Here is a 26,322-nt window from a genome sequence, read left to right as displayed (position 1 = left end):
GGTAATGCCTATGTCAACACACTAAGAATCTCTTCCTGGTTCTCCTCTAGTTTTCAAGGACATTCTATGCTACTGTGTATTGTGCTTTTCCCCTTAATACTTAATACTTATAATGAATGATATCAATGTTACCTTGGCACTCTAAATGATAATGTATCTAAAAACAATACTCTGTTCATTTGCTAAACCTGTTTGCTTCAAAGGAGAAGAATTGCACAGGACTTTGTCTATCATGATAAAGCATCTTAGAAAAGAGGATCTTGTGGTTTTGTTATAATGATTTCAAAATGCTCAACAGTTTCTTGTTTAAACAAAGTGCTTTTAATGAAAGTATTTCTTTACAACTTTACACCGCTTTTTGCCAAAGTATGGGTTTAAAAACAGCCATACAAAAATAGAGAGAATTTTTATGGATGCATAATTGACATCTTATTAAATTAATCACTCATTCAATTACATCAATTCAGAACTTTTAAGGTGGAATCCTGTTTATGTGTCTATAGTATTTGAATATATTTAAATGTATAAACAAATACGTGCGGTTTATAATCTCATTGTCTAAACTGGTGAGACTACACATGTCTCCACCTGTCAAGTTCAAATTAAGAGCATCCAACTAAGCTACTAGCTCAGTATTAACCCCTTATTGTGCTTCCATTTAGATAGGTCTTCTATACGGTGGGCAAGTGTATAGACAATCTGCATTCACCTTCTATAAGTAGTGTCTGGTCGGACCCCACGGTGCTATGCGACAGCCTCTTAACAGACTGTGTGTATGTGTTCATTTCCAAAGCATGTGTCAAGCTAGATTCCCACTTACCAACACTAGTCACGAGCCAGTTCTGTTTAAAAAAGCTGAACTATGCAATTGTGAAATTAGGCTCCTTTTCCTCTTTTAGCATTTAAAAGAAAACACACATACGCATAGACACAACACTTTCACAATCTAGTGTTTGTACAGCCACAGAGTTTAAAAGAACGCTTTGGTAAGAAGCACTTGGTACGATCAAATTTATTACATATGCCATACAAGATGACTATCAGATATGAGGTCAATGACAGACATATATGAGTCACCTGCAAACGCACCTGTCTGACAGCAAAAAGCACGTGCTGAGGCAATTATCCGAGGCGTGCCAGGGCTTCAATCACTGCCAAAACTCTCTCTCTTCTCAGTCCCACAGAGCTACAACTACTACCAAAACATTAACACGCCCAACCAGAAGAGACTGCTAAACCGGTTATACTTTGAAGCGTGAGCTGCCCTTTAAACTGCGTGTGCTGAACTGAGGACATATGCCGTATCGATGTCTCCAACGTTACACTCAAATAACAGCTGTCTCAGAGGTTGACAACACAAAGACTGAGACTGTGGACGGTGTTTAAACCCTGGTAGTAGACAGCTGAACACGATAAGACGCACAAAGCCCCCCCCCCTCCCGTATTAGCTTCAAAATACAAAGCAGATAGAGAATCAAACAGAACAGCGTCTACTTACAGTGGTCTAGTTGTCCCAAAATTGGTGCTGGAGAGACAAAGGTGGGAAACATGGACAGGAAAGTGCATGGACGGCTTTTACGACAGTGCCGAAAAAGAAGCAAGCCGGTGGAAATCCACTAAAAGGGTTCCCTTCTTTTCAGCCTTTCTTTCTCCCTCTCTTCTCAGTCAGCCAGGCAGTGCGGCACACACACGTACGCACTCGCTCTGTCATACACACTTCCCCCACGTATACACACTCTTTCTGTTTCCCTTACCACCACTGTCGCTTCTCTCTTTCTCCCTCTCTCATTATGTCTCTCCACACCTCCCTTCCCTTTTTCTATATTCTTTTTCTTTCTGCTTTTCGCATTTGCCGTCTGCTTTGCCTTACAGCCCCCACCTTTCTCTCTCTCTCTCTCTCCCTCTCTTGCTCGCTCGCTCACTCCCTCCCCCCTCTCATTTTCTCCCTCCCTTCTTTTTCCTCCTCCCCCTCCTCTTTTCTGTGTGTGCAGAGTGAGAGAGGCCATTATCTGAGCTACACTGGGCACGTACGATGGAATGGTGGAGCGTGCAGGAAATACAGCCGCTGCAGAACGGAGATAGAGCGTGGCAAACTGGCTGGCTACTGCGCGAAATGAAGCACCACGTGAACGCAGAAATGCTCGCAAAAACAAAACAAAGAGCTCTTTGATATTTCAGAGGGTTTTCGGTGTCATTTTTGCTGTCTGTTCTAGGTTGTGTATTCAGAGTGGTTCCATAAGATGGAGGCTGCTGCAGCTCAATGCAGACCGTCCACTTGAACGCTAAATGGCAGCTGCTGTCTAATGTCTAAAAATAACACGAAAAACACAAACAAGGAAAGGGAAAAGAGCGGCTCTGATATATTTATTCCTGCCATTATAGAGCGCACTCCCTGGCTGTTCGCTATTTTTAAAGACTCTTTATTGCTGTGTGCTTTTCCTTGCAAACATGACATTGAGTACTGTTTTGATCACAGGCAGCTGATAGGTGTTAATGCGTGTTTAAAGACAAAACGCATAGAAGCGATCCCCAACCAAATGAGATACTGTCTAACTGTGCAGGAACTGTCTTCTACAACAAATACAACACATAGATGCACTTATAGTGACCGCAAATATATAAGACTCAGGCAGCGACAGAAGAGCGAAGAAACCGAGGAAAGCAGGATGTGAGAAGGAAAGCACAGCGCCTGTCAGATAAGCAAGCGCAAGGTACAGCAAGGTTGACGGAAACCGCAGAGAGATAGTAAGCACAAAGTTCTGCAGAAAAATACAACAATTGGCATATAACACGCAGACGTTTATGCACAATGTTGCTGCTGATGAACTAGTTTGACTTATCGGCAATGTTTTCCCATTCGGAAGCGAGGCAGGGAGATGAGGTGCTTGCAGGGATAGAGCGGAGTCGAATGTTTGGATGAGGGACTCCAGGGTAGAGAAGAAGATATCGAGAGAACTGTGGTGAGTTGAGTGTTAAGGTGTAAAGGACAACAATTTTCCTATCAGTCTCGCTCTAAATCACGTTTTTATTTTCCACCTTGTCCGAGCTGGTCTCGCGCTTTCATTCTTGCCTAAACACCGTTCTTCCATTTCATGCCAACCCATGTCTTCGAAAGCCTGTTTCCTAGCTTGATCTCTGTCTCTCTCCCTCGCATCTTTTTCTACCTTTTCTCTATTTCTCCTCACCACCCCAGCTTGATTTTGTACTCATTCAGTTCAGAGGAAGAGAAAAACATGGCAGTTTGCTAGTCGCCATGAAGCTTCTCCGCAGAATCGGTCTTGCGTTATGAGGATGTGATTGCAGACGATGCACGATTTGTATTATCGCTCGTAACCTCTCGGTATGTAGTTCGGTTCGTGAATCTCTTATCTTACTTTCTGATCAGTGTCTTTTTCTCTTGCTGATTCGCGCTCTCTCTCTGTGTCCTGCCAGTTGGATCGCCACCGTCAACACCGAGAAGACAAGGCAACCCCGCGGACAAACACACACACAGCCATAAGCCGAGGCGGAGAGGTAAAGTGCACTGTCACTGCCAAAGAAGCGAGAGAATGAGAGAGAGCGCGCTGGAGAGAGGGGGAATGGAGAGAGGGAACCGTTATGACGTTGCGGTTACGTCACCGGACTTGTTCGGCACTTGTAGTTGGCGATAGAGGGCTGGGCAGATGTGTCACAACACACGTTGTAGATGTGCCTTCCTTACATGCATACACACGCTCATTTGCTCACACACCTAAGTGTACTCCCTCGCTCCTTTCCAGCGTGACGCAGCAGTTCTCATGCCCTGTAGTAACCTCACCCTTCCTGTCGCAAGCTATGGCGCATCTAGATTTTAATGGAGAGTGCTAAAAATGTGCCAGAAAACCGGAGCGGACATAACACTGATTACAGTGTTGTTTTCGCTATGCGATTGTATGGGAGTGTCTTTTGGGTTTATTTATCAAGCGAAGGATTTGCATACCTAGAAAGTCAAACACTGCATGAGATTCTAGGTTAAATTACACTGACAAAACTATCAACATAAATGCACTGACTAAGAACTAAAGTCACAGACCATCACAGCACCAATCGATTAAGCACATGATCATATATACAGCCAAAACAAACACACATATTACATATAACACAGGGGTCTCTAACCTTTTAGTGAGCAAGGGCTACCACAATGGAAAAAAGAATCTGGCGGCCTAATTTTTGATATAGTCTACTCAAAAGTTTTTTGTTTAACTTGATTTTATTTTATTTAACTTGTTGATATGTTTTGTCAATGTTTTAAATGTTAACATACCTAAAAGAAGTCAAGCTAACATAAAAATATGTTAAAATTGACGCTATTAATAGAATGTGCTTTGGCGGGCAACTCACAGACTCTGTGCTGGGACAACCTGTTGGAGACCACCAAGCTAACATATACTAACAATAAAGAATACAGCATTTATTAATGTCATGTTAATTTTATCCCAAACTAAAACTGAGAAGCTGAGAATATGGAGCTGCTGATTTTCAAAAACAATAACTATACAGTGCATACCTGGCTGAACAGTTTAAAACTATACAAGAAAATCTTGATTCACAGGACATACCGCACAGAGGACCTTTGCTTCTGTATTTTAGTAAATGCAAGAGTTGTGCGTTTTACAACATGAGAAAACAACCACAGGGCTTAAAGTTTTCCGGCACCATGCCGGATCTCCGGTTTGCGGCGTTGGGTGGGAATTTTAAAAGTTTGAGTTCATGCGTGTTTGTGTGAAACGTGGAGCTCTTGATTGTTAGATGCTTTGCCAAAAGAACTATGCAAAAGACAAATGCACTTGACCGCCTTTCCGGACATCATGGAATTTTTAAGTCGCAACATCATTTGAATTAAAGAGCACCTATTTCATTGCCAAAACAACACTATTTTGTGTATTTGGTATAATACAATGTGTTTGCGTGGTTTATGGTTAAAAACACATTATTTTCTACATACTGTACATTTGTAGCTCCAGATTTCACTCTCTTCCTAAAACACACGGATTTGAAAAGCTCTGTGTCCCTGATTGGCCAGCTAATCTGTACTTTGTGATTTGCCTGAATACCTCTGACGTCAGCCGGAAACGTGACGCTCCTTAACATGTTTGAAAGATTTGGTTGCTAACAGTGGTTAACTTACAGGCCAAAGCGGGAGGAATTATGATAATGTCGGTCTTGTCTACATCACCAATCACAGGAAGTAAACTGTTGCCTAAAATCTGTGTGTTTGTTGTTATCCAAGAAAAGAGATTTACGTTGGAGACGATAACTCGCGTCATCGTTTACTTTGCGGTTTGTACCTTTTGCATATCGTTAACATGTACTAATACACACTTACACACCAAAGGAAATTTAAAATCGTGAATCGGACGATAGGTGCTCTTTAAGTAACTTTAATGTTACAGTATCCACTTCGAATTCAGGGTGCAAAGGTTGCTTGCTGTTTAGTAACTAATAATAAATATATGGTTGATGCTCGCGAAATTAGACTTATGAGGTGTCATGAAACATTTAGATAAAAAACATCTCTTCGTGTACTATTTTGCACAAGATTTCATATGACATCATACAAATCAATTTTGTTGTTTTTCCACATTTGAGGGGGACATTTCATTACCGCAATGTGTCCATGGTGAATTTGGGTTCTTTGACATGGAAATATTTATAATTAAAAATCTAAAAAATAAAAAGCTTCAGTGCATGTTATACTAAAAATATTTACAGTTGAACACCTTCTAAATCTGGATTTCGTGAGAATCACCCATATGTATTAAATGCCCCCACTAATTATCCTATAAACATTCAACATGTTTTGACCAATGGTGAATCCCATTTATCATATGTTGTGTATGTGGCTTGTGTGCCCTATTATTACCATACATACATACATACAACCAAAGATTTTACTAATAGAGCACAAAATTGTTTAAAAGAACATAAAGGTGTATTCCTCATAGATCTAGTCACTTATTTTCCCTCTCAAATTGCACCACATTGATGTATTTATCTCTAAAAGTGACTGATAGTAAAAAACCTGAACAAAAATGTTGTGTTTGCGTCATATTTTAGTGAGTAACTTTTTTTGTATTGCTGTTTTAAATAATCTGTAGTTTGAGCCAGTCAAGTGCTAATGGAAATGGCAGACATGTTACTAGTTAGTTTCAACAATGTTTTACTCAACATGTCCACCCCAGAAATTTAACCCCTGCAACCAGTTGAGCCACAAACAACCTGTGTGTCACAAGACAGCTGATAATTCATCAAAACACAAGAGACATGTGAGATGTGAAACTACACAGGTCCCAGAAAGACCACAGCACTACACGGAAAGGTTTAACATTTCAACAAAACCCAAAACATAAAGGTTACCGCTAAATGCTTATTCTATCTAAGTTATTAGCTATCAGGTGCATTTAAATGAACCTTGAACTGACCATAAAATAGCAGACATGGAAGGTCATGCTTTGAATACGCGAGCCGTCGACCTGTCACATGTGTAAATGCGGTACACAGGAACTGAAATTTGTTGCTAAGCTGGTGCTTTTAAACAAAGTACATTAATAAGTCAGTTCCCATGGTCAGGGACTACATAATATTGTTATTAACATGGATATGCAGGACAATTGGCATGTATTAGCTAATAATATTTGTTTATTTGACCAACATCAAATCATCTCATGTGAAGAGCACAGATAATGAAGGTTTTCTGATGTAACATCCACACAAGGCATCTGATTCAAAACTCAGATTCTCAGAAAAAACATGAGTAACATTAACGGTTACAATGATCTTACAGCAAATGACAATCTCTATCTTTTTGTTCATCAGTCTTATGTGACTCATCTGTGTTCACCAAAAATAAATAATCAAACCCCCACTTACACCAAACCACCCACAAATAACTAGAAATACACACATCCACAGGAGTATAATTAGGAGATGCACACATTTCCGCAGGTTGTTTTTCACAAAATCTGTAATTCTTGATGTGCAGCACACGGCAATTTGTTTCTTTATTCAATATCTTACATAATTATAAGCAGTGTTGGGGGTAACGCATTACAAGTAATGGGCAATACGTAATAATATTACTTTTCTGAAGTAACGCATTACTTTATAAATGTACACATTAATATTTGAGTTACTTTTCAGATTAATTAATTCCATTTAAAAATAAAATAATCTACTGAACTAAACTGAACATATTAACGTCGAATTACGCACTCTGTGCGCCTGAGCGGGAACAGTTAGAGTCAGAAACGGAGATGGCAGGCCAGGGCTTGACATTTTTGCGATCATAAAAAACACCTGCAAGGCTTGAAAGAGATCAAGCCTCAGCCAAGTAAGAAAAAGTAATGCAAAAGTAACTTAAAAGTAACGTAAGCATTACGTTCCATGAAAAGTAACTAAATAACGCAATCAGTTACTTTTTCGGGGAGTAACTTAAAGGAATAGTCTACTCATTTTCAATATTAAAATATGTTATTACCTTAACTAAGAATTGTTGATACATCCCTCTATCATCTGTGTGCATGCACGTAAGCGCTGGAGCGCGCTGCAACGCTTCGATAGCATTTAGCTTAGCCCCATTCATTCAATGGTACCATTTAGAGATAAAGTTAGAAGTGACCAAACACATCAACGTTTTTCCTATTTAAGATGAGTAGTTATACGAGCAAGTTTGGTGGTACAAAATAAAACGTAGCGCTTTTCTAAGCGGATTTAAAAGAGGAACTATATTTTATGGCGTAATAGCACTTTTGGGAGTGCTTCGATTCGGCGCAGTAACACCCTCCCTCTCCCATTATGAGAGTGAGAAGGGGAGCGGACTTTTCAGGCGAGTCGAAGTACTCACAAAAGTGCTATTACGCCATAAAATATAGTTCTTCTTTTAAATCCGCTTAGAAAAGCGCTACGTTTTATTTTGTACCACCAAACTTGCTCGTATAACTACTCGTCTTAAATAGGAAAAACGTTGATGTGTTTGGTCACTTCTGGCTTTGTCTCTGATTGGTACCGTTGAATGAATGGGGCTAAGCTAAATGCTATCGAAGCGTCGCAACGCGCTCCAGCGCTTACGTGCACGCACACAGATGATAGAGGGATGTATCAACAATTCTTAGTTAAGGTAATAACATATTTTAATATTGAAAATGAGTAGACTATTCCTTTAATATTGTAATGCATTACTTTTAAAAGTAACTTTCCCCAACACTGATTATAAGTATTTTGTAAATCCACATGGAACAAGCAACTATATAAGTAAATAAATGGATTCAATTCGAAAGAAAAATGTATATACCTTTTCTTTTACTGTGTTTGGCATGCTAAAGCTTACGTTATTTTAGGTAAAATATCACTGGAAGAGCTGAACACAGGAAAACACTGCCAACTTTTTTTGTTACTAGTCCTTTCAGACTCTTTCCTTATCTCTCTATCACACACAACACACCCTTCCTCTCTATATCTGTTTACGAAACTTCTTCCTCTCGCATACACAAATGCAACATGTGCACTACACTAAGGGACCAGTGACACAAAAAACCTTTGGGCATGCTTTCTAAGAATTTCATACAACTGGGTGCAACAACACACGCGCACACACAGAGGGTCTGCGCGCAGATGCAAATGGGCTCAGGGGTCACTGGGTACATTTAGTCTAGGGCAGACCGTGAATACCCTGAACGTTCAATGAAACTATCCAGATATTTTGTGCTTACCAACCCTACCAATTTTTTAATCTGCTTCAAAGGTAGTATTTTTTTCTTCACATCTTTCTATTGTTCTTGCCCCCCAAAACTTCCCGGCCTCCCATTCCCTAATTCTGCACCGTTTTCCGGTGCACTTTGTGTACACTTTGTTTTAGGCATTTCCTGACCCAATGCTTCTTTCCTTTGGGTAGGGTGGAGAGGTGTACAGTACGATGGATGTAAATGTGCGTGTGCGCGTCATAATTCGTTGGTGCCTGACACACGGCACATGCAAGTCAGCACGCACATCTCAGCTGAGCGTCCCCCTCCCCATTTTACCCCACAAATGCTCACAAAGAGAAAGGGAGAGACGGACAGAGAGAAAGAGGGAGAGAGAAAGTGAGGGGGAAGCAAAGCAGAACAGACATGAGGAAAGAGGGGGAAGGGAAGGGTGGAGCGACCCTCATCACTCAATAAGATGGTGGGAAAGGAGGAGGTTGGAGATGGAGAAATAGCATGGCCTGAAGAGTGGGCTTTGTGCAAGAAGTTTTGGAGGAGAAGGAAAAAAAACAGAGGTGAAATTCGATGAGCCGGCGATTGGAGGGGAAAAGCAGAAAATAGCAAAGACAAAGGATTGAAAGAGAAGAAGGACAGGATTGGAAAGACAATCGTGGGGAAGGAGATAGATGCAGAGGAAACCTGATACATAACCCAGTATAGGTTCCTTAAATTGGCTTCAAATAAACCATCAAAGCATTTAAAACATTGAAATTAAAATAGATAGATCTGTGCTGGGAAAATCAGCCTGGTATAACCTTAAAAACCTATTTTTGGTAAAGTTCAGTGACAAAAGAAGTCCAAAATGAGAGAACGCTCTCTATCCAGCCCTGCACGATGGCTGGTTGCCAGCCTTGTCTCTCCCAGGAGTAAGGCTAAGATTAGCTCCCCATATGTTCAAGTCAGGCTTTTAAAGGGCCAGTGCCTTTTAAAAATATCTCTAAGTGCATTGCAGCATCGCATGGCTTGATTTGACTCAACCTCTCATTCACTTATTACTACAATACAAAACTGTTTGATTAATTGATAAATGATCAAATTTGGGAAAGAGTTTAAAATTAAATGATAAAAGATGTCACCTACACACCAGTGGATTAAAAACTTGCGCGGTATTCAAGGTAGAAATTACAAATCACAGTGGGTCCCGGATATGACGAAAACAGAGATACACGCTAGTCACATAAGAGCTAGTCCTCAGCTGGTGTGCCATAGTACATCCTGTCCATTCATTTTTCATTAACTGCAGTAATGCAGTCATTCATTTCACAGGAGTTGCAAAGCCATAATGAAGGGTAAGCATGTATGCATGACGCTACAAAACAATTTCCATATCGGAAAAATACGTATTTGGCTAAAATGATCAATGTTGTCCCATGTCTAATTACATTACAACATGCATTACAACACAACTACAAGTGCATTCATGCTTCAGCACAGAGATGCTTTATCACAAAACAAGAAACTGCAACCATTTCTCTTAAGTGTGAAGATTTTATCCGTTTTTTAACCACCTAACACTGAGATAGCAAACGCTGTCACTTATGATCAACACATGAACACGTTTAACCCGTTTTGTAACCTGAATCCTGCATGAAAGCAGATTACGTAAATATGTACACAGATACACACAGACCGTTTCATCTACTATTTCTACTAACAGATGCATGCACACACACCCAACTTTTTATTTACTTTAACTATTTTCAATACAAAACATGATGAATATGCTGTAATGGTTACACTAAGCAGGATTATTCAAGCCATTGGTTTGAAATGATAGTGTCACTGAATTGAACATCATGTTTACATTTAACACACTGGCTAAATGCCATCTACTGTAATCCAAGCTCTTTATATCTTCTACTGCCATATGTTAGTAAAAGTTAGTTTAGCGGCCTACATTTGACCAGGACATTTTTCTTATCATATTTTTCTTTACTTACACTGCAAAAAATGACTTTCTTACTTAGTATTTTTGTCTGGTTTTCAGTAAAAATATCGAAAAAATCTTAAAAAAAGGATGTATTTTTCTGATGATCAAAATGATCTAGGAAATAATTCTAGTTTTTATACAAAAAATATAAACTTTGAGTAAATTAGTGCTTAAAACAAGCAAAAAAATCTGCCAATGGAATAAGATTTTTTTTTAAATGTGTAAAAAAGTGTACTTTTTTCAAAAACACTTTATTCAAGAAAATTTCTCTTATTCCATTGGCAGATTTTTTTAGCCTGGTCCAACCAGAGTCTCGTACATTTATTTCATTTGTACATAGAGTCTGGACACGCTCCATTGCAAAGCGTTACTTCCGTTAAGGAGGGTCCTGTGTTGAAGTTTAAAACTATTGGATCTGCCCAGAGTCACTCAGGATCTGCCATAGCCAATCGCTAACGTGTGGTCGTGACGTATATCACGTGCCGAAACCGGCCGGAAACAACAAGTCCAATGATCAGACTAACAAAACTTAGCAAACATTGTTCTTGCAAAACTTAGCAAGAACTGTATATTCGGCAGTTTTGCAACAACGGACCGAATAGCTTTTCTCAAGTCTTTCTCCGCTGCCATTACTGAACTACAACTCAAACTGACGCACGACCTCAACGTCATCGTTCTTAGCCCCGCCCCTCTGTTCGCTGATTGGACCTGCAGATTTTTGCAGGAGAAAACGAAACTCTACACAGCAGTCCCAGACGTAGTACTGAAGCGAAATGAAAATTAAGCGGAAGCACGTAGGAGGGCGGAGCCAGGCTAGATTTTTTTAAGCTCGTTTTAAGCACAAATTCGCTTAAATTTTATATTTTTAAAAACTAGACTTATTTTCCTAGGTCATTTTGCTCATCAAGAAAATACATCTTAAATGTAACAATATTTAGATATTTTAACTGAAAACAAAACAAAAATACTAAGAAAGTCATTTATTGTATTGCAACACAATAGTCAAAGTCAAGAACTTGCAAGAATTATTACAGTTAAACAAGTAACACTTTCTGATTATTCTAACCCCACCTGTGTTTGTACTACAAAAGTCATTGTCAGGTAGCACATTGGACTTTGGATGGTTTGGTTGGGTAGACAGACAGGGAAAAAAACAGATCATGTGATGTTATGCAAACAATATGCTTGGACTGCAGCTTGTTTTGTTTTTAGTGATGTATTGAGGGCAATAATACAGCAGTTCGCAAATACTGTCAGCAGCAATTTTACTATAAACACGCTTTCTAAAATTACACTGCAAACATTTTTTGCATTTTTTTCTTGTTTTCAGCACAAATATCTAAAAATCGTTACATTAAGACGCATTTTCTTGATGAGCAAAATGAGCTAAGAAAATAAGACGTAAGAAAAAAATTTTACGTAAATTTGTGACCAAAACAAACAAACTTTTTTCCCAAGCCCAAATTCACTTACATTATATATTTTTATTTCTAAAAACTAGACTTATTTTCTTAGGTATTACATCTTGACTTAAGAATTTTTAGATATTTGTACTAAAAACAAGACAAAAATACAAAGTCATTTTTTGCACGTCAAAAAAACCAGTCTGACACTTTCTGTTACCTACCCATGGTGGCACCTGTATGATACAACCAGTCTTTCTACAAATTCAGAGTTATGAATTGCACCAAGTTATGAATTACAGTGACAAACATTTCCATGAAGAATACAAACCGGCGAGCAGTGGTTATAGTTTCCGGTGCCCAGACTGAAAAAGATGCCTTTTAACTTTAAACCCTCACAAACCATTTCCCCTCTCCAGCGTGCATTCAGATATACATACACACAAATAGCACATCACGTGAGCAGCCTCAGGGGCGGGTCTGAACTATAATTACAGTGGTGATGTCATCTGCCACTCACTGTGCCGCAAAATCTAGGTCAGAGTTAACCCTTTCCCGTCACGCTAGAGGATTCCGCGCACCTCGAAACGAACCATTACTACAGACTTTCCATCCTTTTTGAGAGTTACATGGGAGGAACGACCGCATTAGAGTCTTTGAATTGAGGTGATGATGTACCTTTTCTCCATAGATCAAACATGTACAGTAATGCACAGTCAGCTCTCAATTTCTCAGCGCTTTGATGTTAAGGTTATCCCCACTATTTCATAACACCCAGGCGGAGGAAAAAAATGCTATGCACAGAAACGCAACCTCTTCTTCTCTACAATGAGCCTTCTTATTCACAGCTCTTGTTGATTCACCAAAGCTGTGGCTTTCTGAGCAATTACATAAGAATACAGACGATGGAAGAACATTTAGCGTCACCGCGTGGTGTACAACCAATAACGATAAGTTTGCGTCAAGGCCAAATGCCAAACAAAGCTTAACGTTTCCAATCCGCAGTGTTCACAAACTATTTCAGCAAATAAATGCAAGGAAGACTCACAGCAAACTGACATAAAGAGGCTTGTGCGTCCAACTGGTAAGCAGAACTAAATTTCAAAAAGATACTTTACCAAACATCAGAGCTAAACAAGTGTGTGAGGTTACGTAAGCCTGTGGATTTACTGAGTGATGACACACAGCTCGCTTAATCATATGATCAAAGCGGTCAACAGAAGAAGTAGTAAGAAATGAACAGTCATGGACCACACATTCTTACTCAGTAACAGTGGTGAATGTCGTGTCTTGGCAATCAGAACGCAAACACGGACACTGCGGTGCCTGTTTGATTTTACAGCAATAAAGTGTCCGCGGATGATTACACCTACGGATGATTCCACGTATTCGCAGAGAATGTCGCCGCTAACTCGCACCAAAGCTCTCAGGGCCTGTTGAGTCTAATGCTACACGTACATAAACACTCCGCCACGTGCTAGCTCACACCGACGAACACAAATACCAATGTCGTCACCACGCATGCGTGACCCACTAACTTTTACTCCCTTTACCTCAGATGACTGGAAACTTTGGCAGACCCGCCCAGAGTGCGGACAGAGAGACAGACAGACAGACAGAGCGAGATAGAGCCAAAGAGAAAAAGGAGAGAGAGAGGCCACCTCCTTCTCTCCTTGCTCTTTGCCAGGCGAAGTTCACGCCTCCCTCTCTTCCAATGAGCGCAGAGCCCGGGTCCCTTTAAACCAGAGCCGGTGCCCGCCAGCTCTCAGTTTCAGTTTTGCCTGGCTTCTTACGACACGATGGCACCGTAAATGGACGCCGATGCCGTGCTAGGCATGCGGTACGAGACAGCCACAAACATCGCACCTGCAACACACAGGTGCTGCAGCTGTCGCTAAGTCGAAACAGTCGCACTCCATCTGGGTACACAATGGGCCTGTTGAGTCATGCAAAAGCACAAATCATCAACTGCAGCTGACGATTCGTGCTTTTGCATACGGAGGTATTAGGATTGAGAGCCAAATACAGATGGGTGCCCATTCTGTAAGAGGATACACACGTAGCCAAGGTCAGCAGGAGGGTTATTTATCTCACCTCTTTAGCCAGGTTTGGGGTTGTGGACCGAGCTTTTACGTCTTCAAAATATTCCACCTGCCAGGTCACCATGTGAAAAGAATAGAAAGAATACAAGACAAGCATCAGTGACATGAGATATAACAAACAAAACACAGATCATTCAAAATTATAATAATAGCATTGTTTAGATCTATAACAAGAGCTACAACCTGCTTTATATATTACAAATGATCATATACAGTCCTGCCAAGATATCACCAAAAGACATTCAATAATGAGCTCAATCCATCTATTTGCTTTTAACCCCAGCCGTTCCATAAACCCAGCACCGTTCAGCTTTTACCCGGTGACCCCCTCCCCATCATTAAAGCCCCCCCGGCCCATCTGCCATAACTGTCCGTCAATTTTTCCACTGCTAATAAATATTTACCTACTGAGCCTCGCTGCCTTCGTGTGCTGCTCTTCAGTGGCAAGATGCGTCCCCATCAGAAGACCCACACCATTCTCTCTGCGACCCTTTCTCTCTCTCTTTCTTTTCTCCTCTCTCTTTCTTTCTGTTCTCGGTCCATTCAGGAAGCCATCTTGTTCTTAATCCTGTTTTACATTAGCTCTCATACGCTCTCGCCCTCCCTGCCTCTCTCTCTCTCTGTCACTTCCTCCAATTCATAGCTCGACCACATACGCGCAGGAGCTTTTTTTTTTAAAAGGCAGAGTGATCGCTATCAGTGCTGCACTATAGCCTCCTCCCTCTTTATTTTTTTTCTCTCTGCCCCCCTTCCCCCTCTCTCTCTCTCCGAACGCAAAAGCTAACTGAATACGTGATGTGAATGCACAACCTCCCCCCCACCCCGGCGACCCACACACACACGCACTCGCTCACAAACACACGCGAGGCAACGTCACACCACAGATAGCTCACAAAGAAAAGCTATCGACCAATCGGAGACGACTGTGCTCTCTGCTGCTAGGGTGAAACGGAGAGAAAAGAGACACAGAGACATAAAGAGTGGCCTTGAGGGCGGGACACATGCGGGGAAAGAAAGAAGGGGGCGCGTGCTGCGAACAATGCGTGTGCATGTGCATCTGTGCGTGCGTTTCAGACTGCAGCCGGACGGGGGGAAGGGTTTCTCTCTCGCGCGCGAGCGCTGTGGCTGTCAGTTTTCTACCCTGACTCGCCTTCCTAAAACAATGCCTCTGGAATGTGGTATCACTTAGGGCCATCTGCGACTCGGCTGGCTGCAACAACTGGACTGGACTGCGCACGTGCTCGCTGTGCGTTTGGCACCATAAACAAAGACAAGGGGAAAAAAATGTCCATTCCACTTTAGCCAGCAGTGGAGAACACGTCGAGTAAACAAAACCACGTTTACAAATGAATAGAAACGTGAAAAAATAAAACGTAGCCAGAAAGCGAAACAATGTTAATGTACACTTTTGGTCCATCAATCGTAGAAAAAACACTTTTTAGTTTTGAGCTTCCTGCAGCTGTTAAACTTACAGACAGCGTGCAATGTGTGTGTGAGTGCATACCAAACATAGTTACGCCGACTAAAATACCACTACAGTATGAAACGCAGAAAGAAAAAACACTGGCTATGAGCCATACGGGACAGACGCAACCTCTGCTGGCCAGACCAACAAATGTCTGGCAGATGAGAAAGGTATCGTAACACGAGCGGGACGAAATAGTACGGTTGTTATTTCGAGCATTTGGGATAACAAAACACTGATGTCGTAACCATCACCATCCATTCACAAAATAGCACCTAAATCTACACGTGCAGCTAGATTGAAACGTCACATTGATTAAACAACGCTGCTTTGAGGCTTTTTCTCGAAGCATGCGTGGTAGAGGAGGGCGCAGGACAGCGTGTATTACAAGAGGACGTTGGGTGACGCAGCAGTTGTGATGTTGAGTGGATTACGCAGCGTGGGAGTTTCAGCAACACCATGTTCGTGTATGTGTGTGTGTCTGCGAAGAGCACGAGACCCGGCTTGCAGTAACCACAAGACTAGGGAAGGTTGCGCTGTAGCACACAAATTGCTGCTTTACTATTTCTCATCGTGTAAGTGACGATCAGCGATAAATAAATCACGTTCGTTGATATAAGGGAGCTCCAAGTTATGTTACGGTGTTGTTACGCTGATGTTATCATGGTTTGCTTTGATACTGGCGGAATCACCTGGTTTGTCGCGAGAGTCGAAGCGTTTAAGTGGTCATTAATCTTGTACGCCCGTTCTCGCCACAGACCAGGTGATTCGTGGCAGTATCAAAGACAATCCCCTTTAGGCTGTATGAAACGGTTGTAATCCTACCTGTGACCCTCCAACCCACTTTCACACACAGTCTCTCACACACTCGTGCCGGGTTCCCGTGGTAAGAGGATCTAGATTGCGAAAACATCGTTAGAGCTGCATTGTTAATGATTTCTAAAGGTCTGTGTGTGTGCGGGTATAAATGAGGGTTGAGACATCGTTGTAATAACAGAGGGATTAACAATCCTAATTAACTCTCTCCTCCCCCATTTCCCAAACAATGGCCAATCCAAAGTGTACTAATCCACAGTGTTTCTAAAGCCAGCTGCAATACACAATTTAAATTAATATACATGCTTAAACTGGGGCCTGTAAAAAAATATTGTCAAAGTTACACAATTATGATAGTCACAGTGTTCGGAAACAGGATTAACACGTTACACAAGTAACATTTCACTGTAAGTCGTAAAACTGTTTCAAATAAACATTGAATTGACTTAAATGCAATTGAATTGATACGCGTTATGGAACTTTTCGTTAAGATATAACACAACTGGGTGATTCTCACGAAATCCAGATTTAGAAGGTGTCCAGCATCAGATATTTAAAAAGCACTTGAAGCCAGTTTTTTTGCACGTATAAGATTAAGGTCTGAACTTATATAACCATTATTTTTAGAGGATATAAAAAATTTTTCTATAGAATTATTTACATTTTTTAGATTATCATTATACAAAATTATCATTATCGCAACATGATATTCTCAAACTCATGTTTCGGAAATGAGAACTAAAAAGTTGTCTAGGTACTATAACAAACAAAATTAAACTTTTATCTGGAGAGAAAAAATAAGAACTGCTTACCTGGTAGCCATCTTTAGTGTCACAGTCAATTATGTCCCTTCCAACAAATTTTTTTTGGAAAATTTTAGTTTCTTGAGGGCTTAAACAATGATTGAAAATTGTTGCGGAGGATGAAAAAATTGGTCTTGGACACATTTATATTCCTTATTATTGTGTCTACATTTACCAATGATCTCCAAATAGCACATGTTTCTTTACTGTAAATGTTTATAGTATAACATGCACTGAAGCTTTTTATTTTTTAGATATTTTAATTATAAATATTTCCATGTCAAATAACCTTAATCCAGTCATGGACATGTTGCGGTAATGAAAATTTTCCTCTTAAATGTGGAAAAAACAACAAAATTGTTTTGATTGATGTCATTTGAAATCATGTGCAAAATAGTACATGAAGAGATGTTTGTAACTGTATGCTTCTTATTTTGATATTCTTACTCTATAATGTTTCATGACACTTCATAAGTCTAATTTCGTGAGAATTACCCAACTGAGAAATTCATAAATCCTGTCAGGACTCTAATATTTGAAAATATTTGAGTTACTGTAATCCTAAAATATCATTCAAATTTGAAAATTGTACTATTTATTGTACCACCTTTAATTTACGCCGATTGTAATAAAAAATCTGTAATACTTTACAATAAGTTTGCATTTTTTAACATTAATAAATGCATTAGCTAACATTAATTAATATAGTTAGTTTGTCATTTATTCTTCTTTGTTCATGTTTGTTAATGCCAATTCATGTTAGTTCATGGTGCATTAACTAGATACAACTTTTGGTTTAAAAAAATGTATTAGCAAATGATGAAATTAACATGAATTAATGTATAGTTCATGTTAGCGAATACAACCTACAATTGTGTAAAGTGTTACCCAAGAAACCATTGCATTACATACATAAAGATCCCATAAAAGTATAATTACAAAAAGGCGGCACAATCATTGACACTAATGAATGCAACTTTTACTTTTTATTACAGTGTTTATGAGAGTTGTTCAAGTGAAACCGGGCTTTTTGTCTCATAAGTATAAGAGACAAGTCTTGGTTTGACCTGAACGCACGTCTCTCTTTCATTAAAGAACCTCTCCCTTCTTCATAGCTAAGTCACGTAGGCACGTGCATGACATCAAACACGTCTTTACTGCGAACATGTATCTATGCAGGTACAGTCGTTGCATGCAAACTACATGAACACTTGTTCACATCAAGAACACCACTTCAAAATGAAAACACCTTGAAGCGAAGCATAGCTTAACTTTTTAGAAGAATGTGAGAACAGCAATCATCTGAAAAAACGAAGTGCTTTTGATAAAATGCAAAGTTTAAAAATACAAAAGTCAGTATTTTACATTGTTGCTTTCCATCAATAAATGTATGACATAATACTTAAATATTGCATTAAGTAATGCATTTTTATATATATACGAAAACCACTTATACTGCTCTTTAAGCAAGCCAGTGATTTAAGCTGTGCTACTTATTGTACATGAAAAAGATTTGCTGCTTGTAAACTAGACTGCTGTTAGTAAGAGGTCTCCAATTGCATTAGCAATGAATAGATCAATGTATGGGCTCTGTCATTATTTCTAAAGTGCGCATCATCTTGCGAATGAACCTTTTCTCATTTATACTGAACATAACTTTTGAGATAAATGGTATCATTCATTTCGCAACGATTTCAATCTTTGACACTCACAGTCAGTATTAAAGATATCAAGGTTATATTTTCACAGAATGTTCTTTACATTATGTAGAAAAGAAAATGACTTTTGCTGGGTTTTCACAAGCAGGGTCACATATTTTTTTAAATGATTTTGATAAAAAATGAAGTGGTTCATTGTCGTAACAAACAGACAGACAGACAGACAGCCCCCGCAACAATTATTCTCATTCAGCGATTGCTTTGAGTTTATTAGCATTATTGAATGCTGCTACCTGTCATGCACGCCGGGTGTGCATTCACTCCGGCTTGTCGCAAACTGTGATTGGTTGAGAGGGCTATAATGTGATTTGGTTGCCGGGCAATGGTGTAGTCAGCTGGTGGTTTAGTGCAGAGGTCAGCTGAAGAGGATAATGAAATATGGCCAGTTTGGACACCGTGGCACAGCATGGTTTGTGGTTCTCGCTCTCCAAATACAATATCCAATTCGGTCTCCGATTGTAAGACATCAAGCATGATTACATGCAATGAGTCTTGGTACAAACGAATTTGTTTCTCACTATTTTGTCAAACGGATATTTTACGGCATATGTGAAACATTTCTGCATCGGTCTCCTTCATGTGCTCGGTGAAGTGAACAGGGGAAGAGGCTGAGATGGACGAGGGGGATGGGTGACCCTGACACACACAGACAACATTTACAACTGATCCACCTCATCCTTTGTCTGACGTTAACTAGCAAATAAAAACAGCATTGCTGACATATTCTGTGTGGTTGCTAAGGCATTGCTGTGTTTCTGTTGCTCAACTCACTGAACATTGCTTTAGCAACGCAAAGGTCGTCGGTTTGATCATACATACTGATAAAATGTATAGCTTGAATGCACTTTAAGTAACTTTGTATAAGAGCAAGCCAAATGCATACATGTAAATGTAGATGTCTTGCTTGTTATGCAAATCATCTTAAGATCATAAACGCAGGTGCTTAGAAAGGTAACACATCTCCTTGAAAACACAAACCTCAATATAGGATTAAGACTATTGCATTATCTGTTCTTTTTACTCTCTCTCTCTGGTATCAGCTCCACATCTGTCTTAAATTTTACATTTATGCATTTGGTAGACGCTTTAAACTACAGCAATTTACATGAAAATATTTTTAATTCGTACATGCATTCCCTGTAAACGAACCCAGAATTTTGGTCTTCACACCTGCTTGTCTATCATCGGGTGTACTCATATGGGTGATTCTCGCAAAATTAGACTTATGAGGTGTTATAAAAAATGTTGTATAATAAAAGTAAATGCTATCAAAATAAGAAGCATACAGTTACAAACATCTCTTCGTGTACTAAATTGCACATGATTTCAAATGACATCATACAAACCAATTTTGATGTTTTTTCCACATTTAAGGAGAAAATGTTCATTACTGCAACGTGTCCATGACTGGATTTGGGTTCTTTGACATGGAAATATTTATAATTAAAAAACAAAACGCTTCAGTGCATGTTGTTCTATAAACATTTACAGTAAAGAAAAATGTGGTATTTGGTGATCATTGGTAAATGTAGAGACAATAATAAGAAATATAAATGTGTCCAAGACCTTTTCTCATCCTCCGCAACGATTTTTAATCATTGTTTAAGCCGTCAAGGAACTAACATTTTCAAAAAACATTGTTGTAAGGGACATAATTGACTGTGACACTCAAGATGGCTACCAGGTAAGCAGTTTTTATTTTTTCTCTCCAGATAAAAGTTGAAATTTTGTTTGTCATAGTACCAAGACAACTTTTTAGTTCTCATTACCGAAACATGAGTTTGTAAGTGCATATATTTAATGTAATATCATGTTGCGGTAATGATAATTTTTGATAATGAAAATCTAAAAAATGTAAATAATTCTATAGGAAATATTTTTTTAAATCTTCTAAAAATAATGGTTATAGTAAGTTCAGACCTTAATCTTATATGTGCAAAAAACTAAAAAATAATTGGCTTCAAGGGCTTTTTAAAAATTCTGATGCTGGACACCTTCTACATCTGGATTTTGTGAGAGTCACCAACATATAACCAACTGGACCATGCCCGAGCGCAATTGTCCCCCCTTCCCTACTCCCCCAGAAGCACGCACTTACACTGGACTTGAACAATTCGTGCCTGGGCACGCTTTAATAATAAGGATGTGACTGTTTTGAAGAAAACAGGATGTAAAGCGCTCTCTTAACACTGGAAAACATCGTAAAGTTAAGTTTGTCTGTTTGATTCTGGATCATTTGAGGCACGATGACACACTGTCCTCTCACATCATATTGCATACAGCTCAGACTTTAACATAACCCTGCTGTGCGCATCCGAAGGTTTTTACGAGGGCAGTAGAAGGTGAGTGGTCGCGGAATTGATGTCTCTCTATTTGAACCGCACTCTCGATTCACGATCACAATGCGCGTTCGGTGCCCGAACCCACTTCTGCAAACCAGCCAGGGCACGGTACACTAGTCAAACAAACCAGACTTTGGGGGTCAAACACGCTTGGGTGCGGTTTGGTTGGGATAATGTGAGTGCACCCATGGATGTCAACTGTACACACAGGACCCAAAATCTTGCATCTTACTGGCTTGTGCCAAGTGAAGAAAAAAAACACTACGTTATTAAATGCTTCTTCGTTGCCGGGTGAATATTTGCGCCTGTTGTGAACTTGCATTGTTTTGATATAAAGGCTGTCACAGTGAAAATCATGCCTGGTGTGAATCGAGCCGAACGTGCTATTGAAATTATTTGACGTCTCCGGAGTGATCAGGCATCCATGTCCGGTTAATTAACACTACTTTTCACAGCTAAAATGTAACTAGAGGTTTTGCATACCAGGCCTTGCATTGCACGGTCAATAATTAAGTAAAAAACAGGGGGAGGGGAGGTGGGAGAGCACTGTTGTTAACTGTGTGCCAAACAAGGACACAAAAACATGGATATTTTTCCTTTAATTGTCCTGAGCTTCCATGAAAGTCGCTTTCCTGTTTATCAGCATTTCTTCTTTACCTCTGGTTCTCTTTATTTCTTTCTGTCCCTCCCCCACTTTCCTTCCTCTCCTTTTTGGCCACAGGTCATCCCCAACCCCTCCACTGGTCAAAGGTCAAAGAGCAGAGTATATAAAGTAAGCAAAAGGAATTCTCCTCGGTTACTCACTAAACCTGCTCAAACACACTGATACAAACACCTGGAGCCCATGTGAGTGCGCTGACCCTCTAAAGACAAACGAAAAGTCTGATATCCTCTAAGTTCTTCAAGATGCAGAGAAAAAGACTGCAGGCGCACGGTTATAAACCCCTTTAATTGCAGGAGCACATTTGGCATGCACTACTATTACTCTTGCTCACAGCTATTTGAACAAACCTCCAACCCTAAATATTGATTTGGGCTAGTAAGCCACCAAGCAAACACCCAGACCTCCCTAACAACCACTTTTTAAAGCCCTACCCCTAGCAACCGTCCAGAAACGCAATGAACAATGTAGCAACTGCAAAGCAATGTCTGGGCAACCTGCAACAACAACTTTTGTTATATTTTACTTACATAAAAAATTCTGATAATTTACTCACCCCCATGTCATATAAGATGTTGATGTCTTTCTTTGTTCAGTCAAGAAGAAATTAAGTTTGAGGAAAACATTCCATGATGATTTTTCTCCATAAAGTGGACTTTAAAGGGACACTCCACTTTTTTTGAAAATATGCTCATTTTACAGCTCCCCTAGAGATAAACATTTGATTTTACCATTTTGAAATCCATTCAGCTGATCTCCGGGTCTGGCGCTAGCACTGTTAGCATAGCTTAGCATAATCCATTGAATCTGATTAGTCCATTAGCATCACGCTCAAAAGAAACCAAAGAGTTACGATATTTTTTCTTTTTTACCATTTTTCCTACTTGCTAACTTTCAATAGCAGTGGACTATTTTCGGGCAGTGCGTAATATCATTGCGCCTGCTGCAGCCATGGTACGGCAGCAAGTGCATGATTATAACGCCGGAATGAGAGTATAGTTCCTAGCCATATCGGCCTAGAAAATCTCAAATTTTAATTTTCCGTCTGTCCTAGTACACAATGTAACTACAAAATAGTCAAGTTTTAAATAGGAAAAATATCAAAACTCTTTGGTTATTTTTGAGCGCGATGCTAATGGACTAATCAGATTCAATGGCTTATGCTAATCTATGCTAAAAGTGATACCAGAACCGGCTATCGGCTGAATGAATTCCAAAACTGTTAAAATCAAATGTTTGTAAATCTAGGGGAGCTGGAAAATGAGTGTCCCCTTAATGGACCTCAACAGTTTACAGTTTCAATGCAGTTTAAAATGGCCATTTTAATGCAGCTTCGAAGGGCTATAAACGATCCCAACCAAGGCATAAGGGTCTTATCTAGCAAAACGATTGTCATTTTCGCAAAATAAAGTACTTTTTACTACTTGTCTTGCACTAGCTGTGTGATGCGCGAGCATGACCTTACGTATTATTATCGTATGCGAAACAACCACTCTGGTGTGCGCAGTAAGAGGACCGTTCTGACGTTGTTGTATGTGGAACGATACGAATTAATGTCTTTGCGTCAGTTTATTGTTTAAAATGGTCTGTTAGTGTGCGTTTCACATATGTAACGTGTGACCTTTCGACATAATTACGTAATACGCAAGGTCAAGGTGGCGCATCACACGGCTAGTGCAAGACAAGAAGTTGGGGTACAAAAGTACTTTTTTTGGCAAAATGATGATCGTTTCGCTAGATAAGAACCTTATGCCTTGGTTGGGATCATTTAGAGCCTTTTGAAGTTGCATTGAAACTGTAATTTTAAACTGCGGCGAAAAATCCTGAAATGTTTTTCCTTAAAAAACGTATTATCTTCTCAACTGAACAAAGAAAGACATAAACATTTTGGAAGACATGGGGGTGAGCAAATTATAAATTTTTTTTAATGAAAGTGCTCTATATCCTTTAAATTAACTTTGGTAACAACTGTATTCCTGTAGCTCCTTTGGCAGACCATTGCATTGGCAGTGCAAAAGTGTAAATGTATACTGTATAACCTCAAATAAAGGAAAAAAGGCAATTCCTATATGTCCAATAGAACGACAAAAAGCTGCTTTGAGCAAAAAGTAAGAGATGTCTTACTCTTAATCAAATTTTAAACAATAAAATAAAGAAAGGCAAAGTTTAAGCTGTTGGGAGAGAGTTTTGCTCTAAGGGGCTGAGTAAATCAAAGTTAGAAATGATTTACAGTGTGCAAAGTTTGATTTTCATACCTTAACTATGCCTTAATAGGATTATATCTAGATTAAAACTACTAAGAGATTTAAAGAAAAATTGGTGTCCCTTATTTGAGAAAATTTGCCTATATAATTGCATTTATATTGTTGGGTCATTACAGTCTAGGGCCTAGGCAAGAATGACGGGTTGAAAGGAAACATGTTAGGACAGGATGGGTGTGGAATGTGTATAGGTGGACCAATAACAGGTAACAGACAGGAGGTGGTGATGATGGCAGCACCACCCTTAAGAGTGTTATAATGCATTTACAATGGTGTTCCTGTAGCTCAACTATCAGGGGATGAGGTTAGCAACACTGAAGTCATAAAATTAGATCATGTTAGATGATATATATTTAACTGATATATATGTGTGTGTGTGTGTGTGTGTGTGTGTGTATTCCACTTTAAGACACTTTGGATAAGACCATCTGCCAGATGCACATGTGAATGTAATGATCAAACATGACAGATAATGCAGACAGGTGTAAGCGTGCGCTTATGTATGATCTTATATTTTACCTCCCATTGGTTCTTTCTCCTCTTCAGCTCATCACACTTTCTCAGTTTGCAGATCTGGTGCCCGATCTTTCTGTTCAGGCAGTTGGCACAGGTACCACAGTTCTCCTTCCGCGTGCAAGGTCCACACACGCCACATCTCTTCCTCTTCTTCTTCTGTGGTACCATCGATTCCATCAGCTCCTCGCCCTCCATGTGCGGCAGGGAGTAGAGGCCCGCTTGCTCATGCTCAGACCTGATGTACTCGGCCGCAGGTGAAACCACTCTGGCACTTCTGGCCCCGAGATAAACTCTCGGGTCCTCCTCATCCAGAGAAAACTCGTATATGTCATGGACGGGAGGCCCGGGGCCTCCTCTCAGCTTGTGCATACTGGGGGCCCCACTCTCTTTTTGGACAACAGAGTGGTAAATGTGGCCACTAATGGGTTAAAAATATAAGGTATAAGGTAAGGTTCTTCACAGCACAACACAGACCAGTCCATAAAGTGTTTGCTGTGTTTGGGCCACACTGGATTTGAAAAAGGGAGGATTTCAGGACGTTCCTACTTCAAGGAGAACGTTTTGGATTCTATGTCATTCACCGGCCGGTGCACGTACGTCAGGAACGTGGCCGCAGGAGATGGGGAGCATCTCTGTGTTACCAAAAGTGTCAAACTTGATATCATTCAAGTGCAGACGGGAACCAGAAGTCATGGCCACTCAAGGGAGTTTGGTAACTGTATAATGGAGAGAAAAAAGTGCTAAGTATACATTTCAATATATTTTTTATTTTCTCTCTCTCTCTCTCTCTCTCTCTCTTTATATAACATTTTATAAACACACCATGAAAGAGATAGATATATAATAGTTTTATGCTCATATTGCTCTTATTTCAGAATTTGCATTCGATTATTTATGTGTTGTTAAATAAATAAATAAATAAATAAATATTAAATATATATAATAACATATATTTATTAAAGGGGCCATGGCACAAGACTTATTTAAGATGTCAAATAAATCTTTGGTGTCCCCAGAGCACATATGTGAAGTTTTAGCTCAAAACACCATATAAATAATTTATTATAGCATGTTTAAATTGCCACTTTGTAGGTGTGTGCAAAAATGTGCCGTTTTGGGTGTGTCCTTTAAAATGCAAATGAGCTGATGAAATTCAAACACTGAATTGCAGTGCTGTTATTGGATAGTGCAGATTAAGGGGTGGTATTATTATAATAAGAGCTCCTTATGACATCATAAGGAGAGCCCAATTTCAACTACCTATTTTTCATGTGCTTGTAGAGAATGGTTTACCAAAACTAAAGGGCGATTTATAGTCGTGCGTAAGTTTTATGCCGTAGCTACAGCGTAGGCTATCCGTAGCCTGTACGTAGCCTGACGTGCACCTCGCAAAAATGTTAACAGCGCGTCAGATCTACGCGGAGCGCAAGCGCTGTGATTGGTCCACCAGAACCCCTCCTGTCAGGTAAAAAAACTGCGTCATAGGTATTTACTTTTGCGACGGTGAAAACAAAGATTAGCCAAGTTGAGGAGTGATTTAACTCAA

At 39.7% G+C, this 26,322-nt stretch overlaps 1 protein-coding gene across 5 annotated transcripts in view; it reads right to left on the bottom strand.

Annotated features, from left to right (window-relative positions):
- The window catches only part of tet3 (tet methylcytosine dioxygenase 3), a 46,467-nt gene that overhangs the window by 17,110 nt on the left and 3,035 nt on the right, over positions 1-26,322 (bottom strand). The window contains exons 2-3 of one of the 5 annotated variants that reach the window (XM_055198519.2): positions 24,780-25,492; positions 14,187-14,243 (exon numbers count right to left, since the gene is read on the bottom strand). In XM_055198519.2, the coding sequence (XP_055054494.2) occupies positions 14,187-14,243; positions 24,780-25,145 (423 nt within the window). In that variant the 5' untranslated portion in view covers positions 25,146-25,492. Of the gene's footprint in view, positions 1-1,089; positions 1,395-1,498; positions 1,910-14,186; positions 14,244-14,598; positions 14,965-24,779; positions 25,493-26,322 lie in introns of those variants that run through there. The other 4 variants (XM_055198521.2, XM_055198523.2, XM_055198522.2 and 1 more) reach the window with 4 other exon arrangements.

Source organism: Misgurnus anguillicaudatus, chromosome 22, assembly GCF_027580225.2.
Source record: "Misgurnus anguillicaudatus chromosome 22, ASM2758022v2, whole genome shotgun sequence".
Lineage (NCBI taxonomy): Eukaryota > Metazoa > Chordata > Actinopteri > Cypriniformes > Cobitidae > Misgurnus > Misgurnus anguillicaudatus.
Note: the sequence above shows the minus strand (reverse complement) of the source record. Positions and strands in the feature narration are given on the sequence as shown.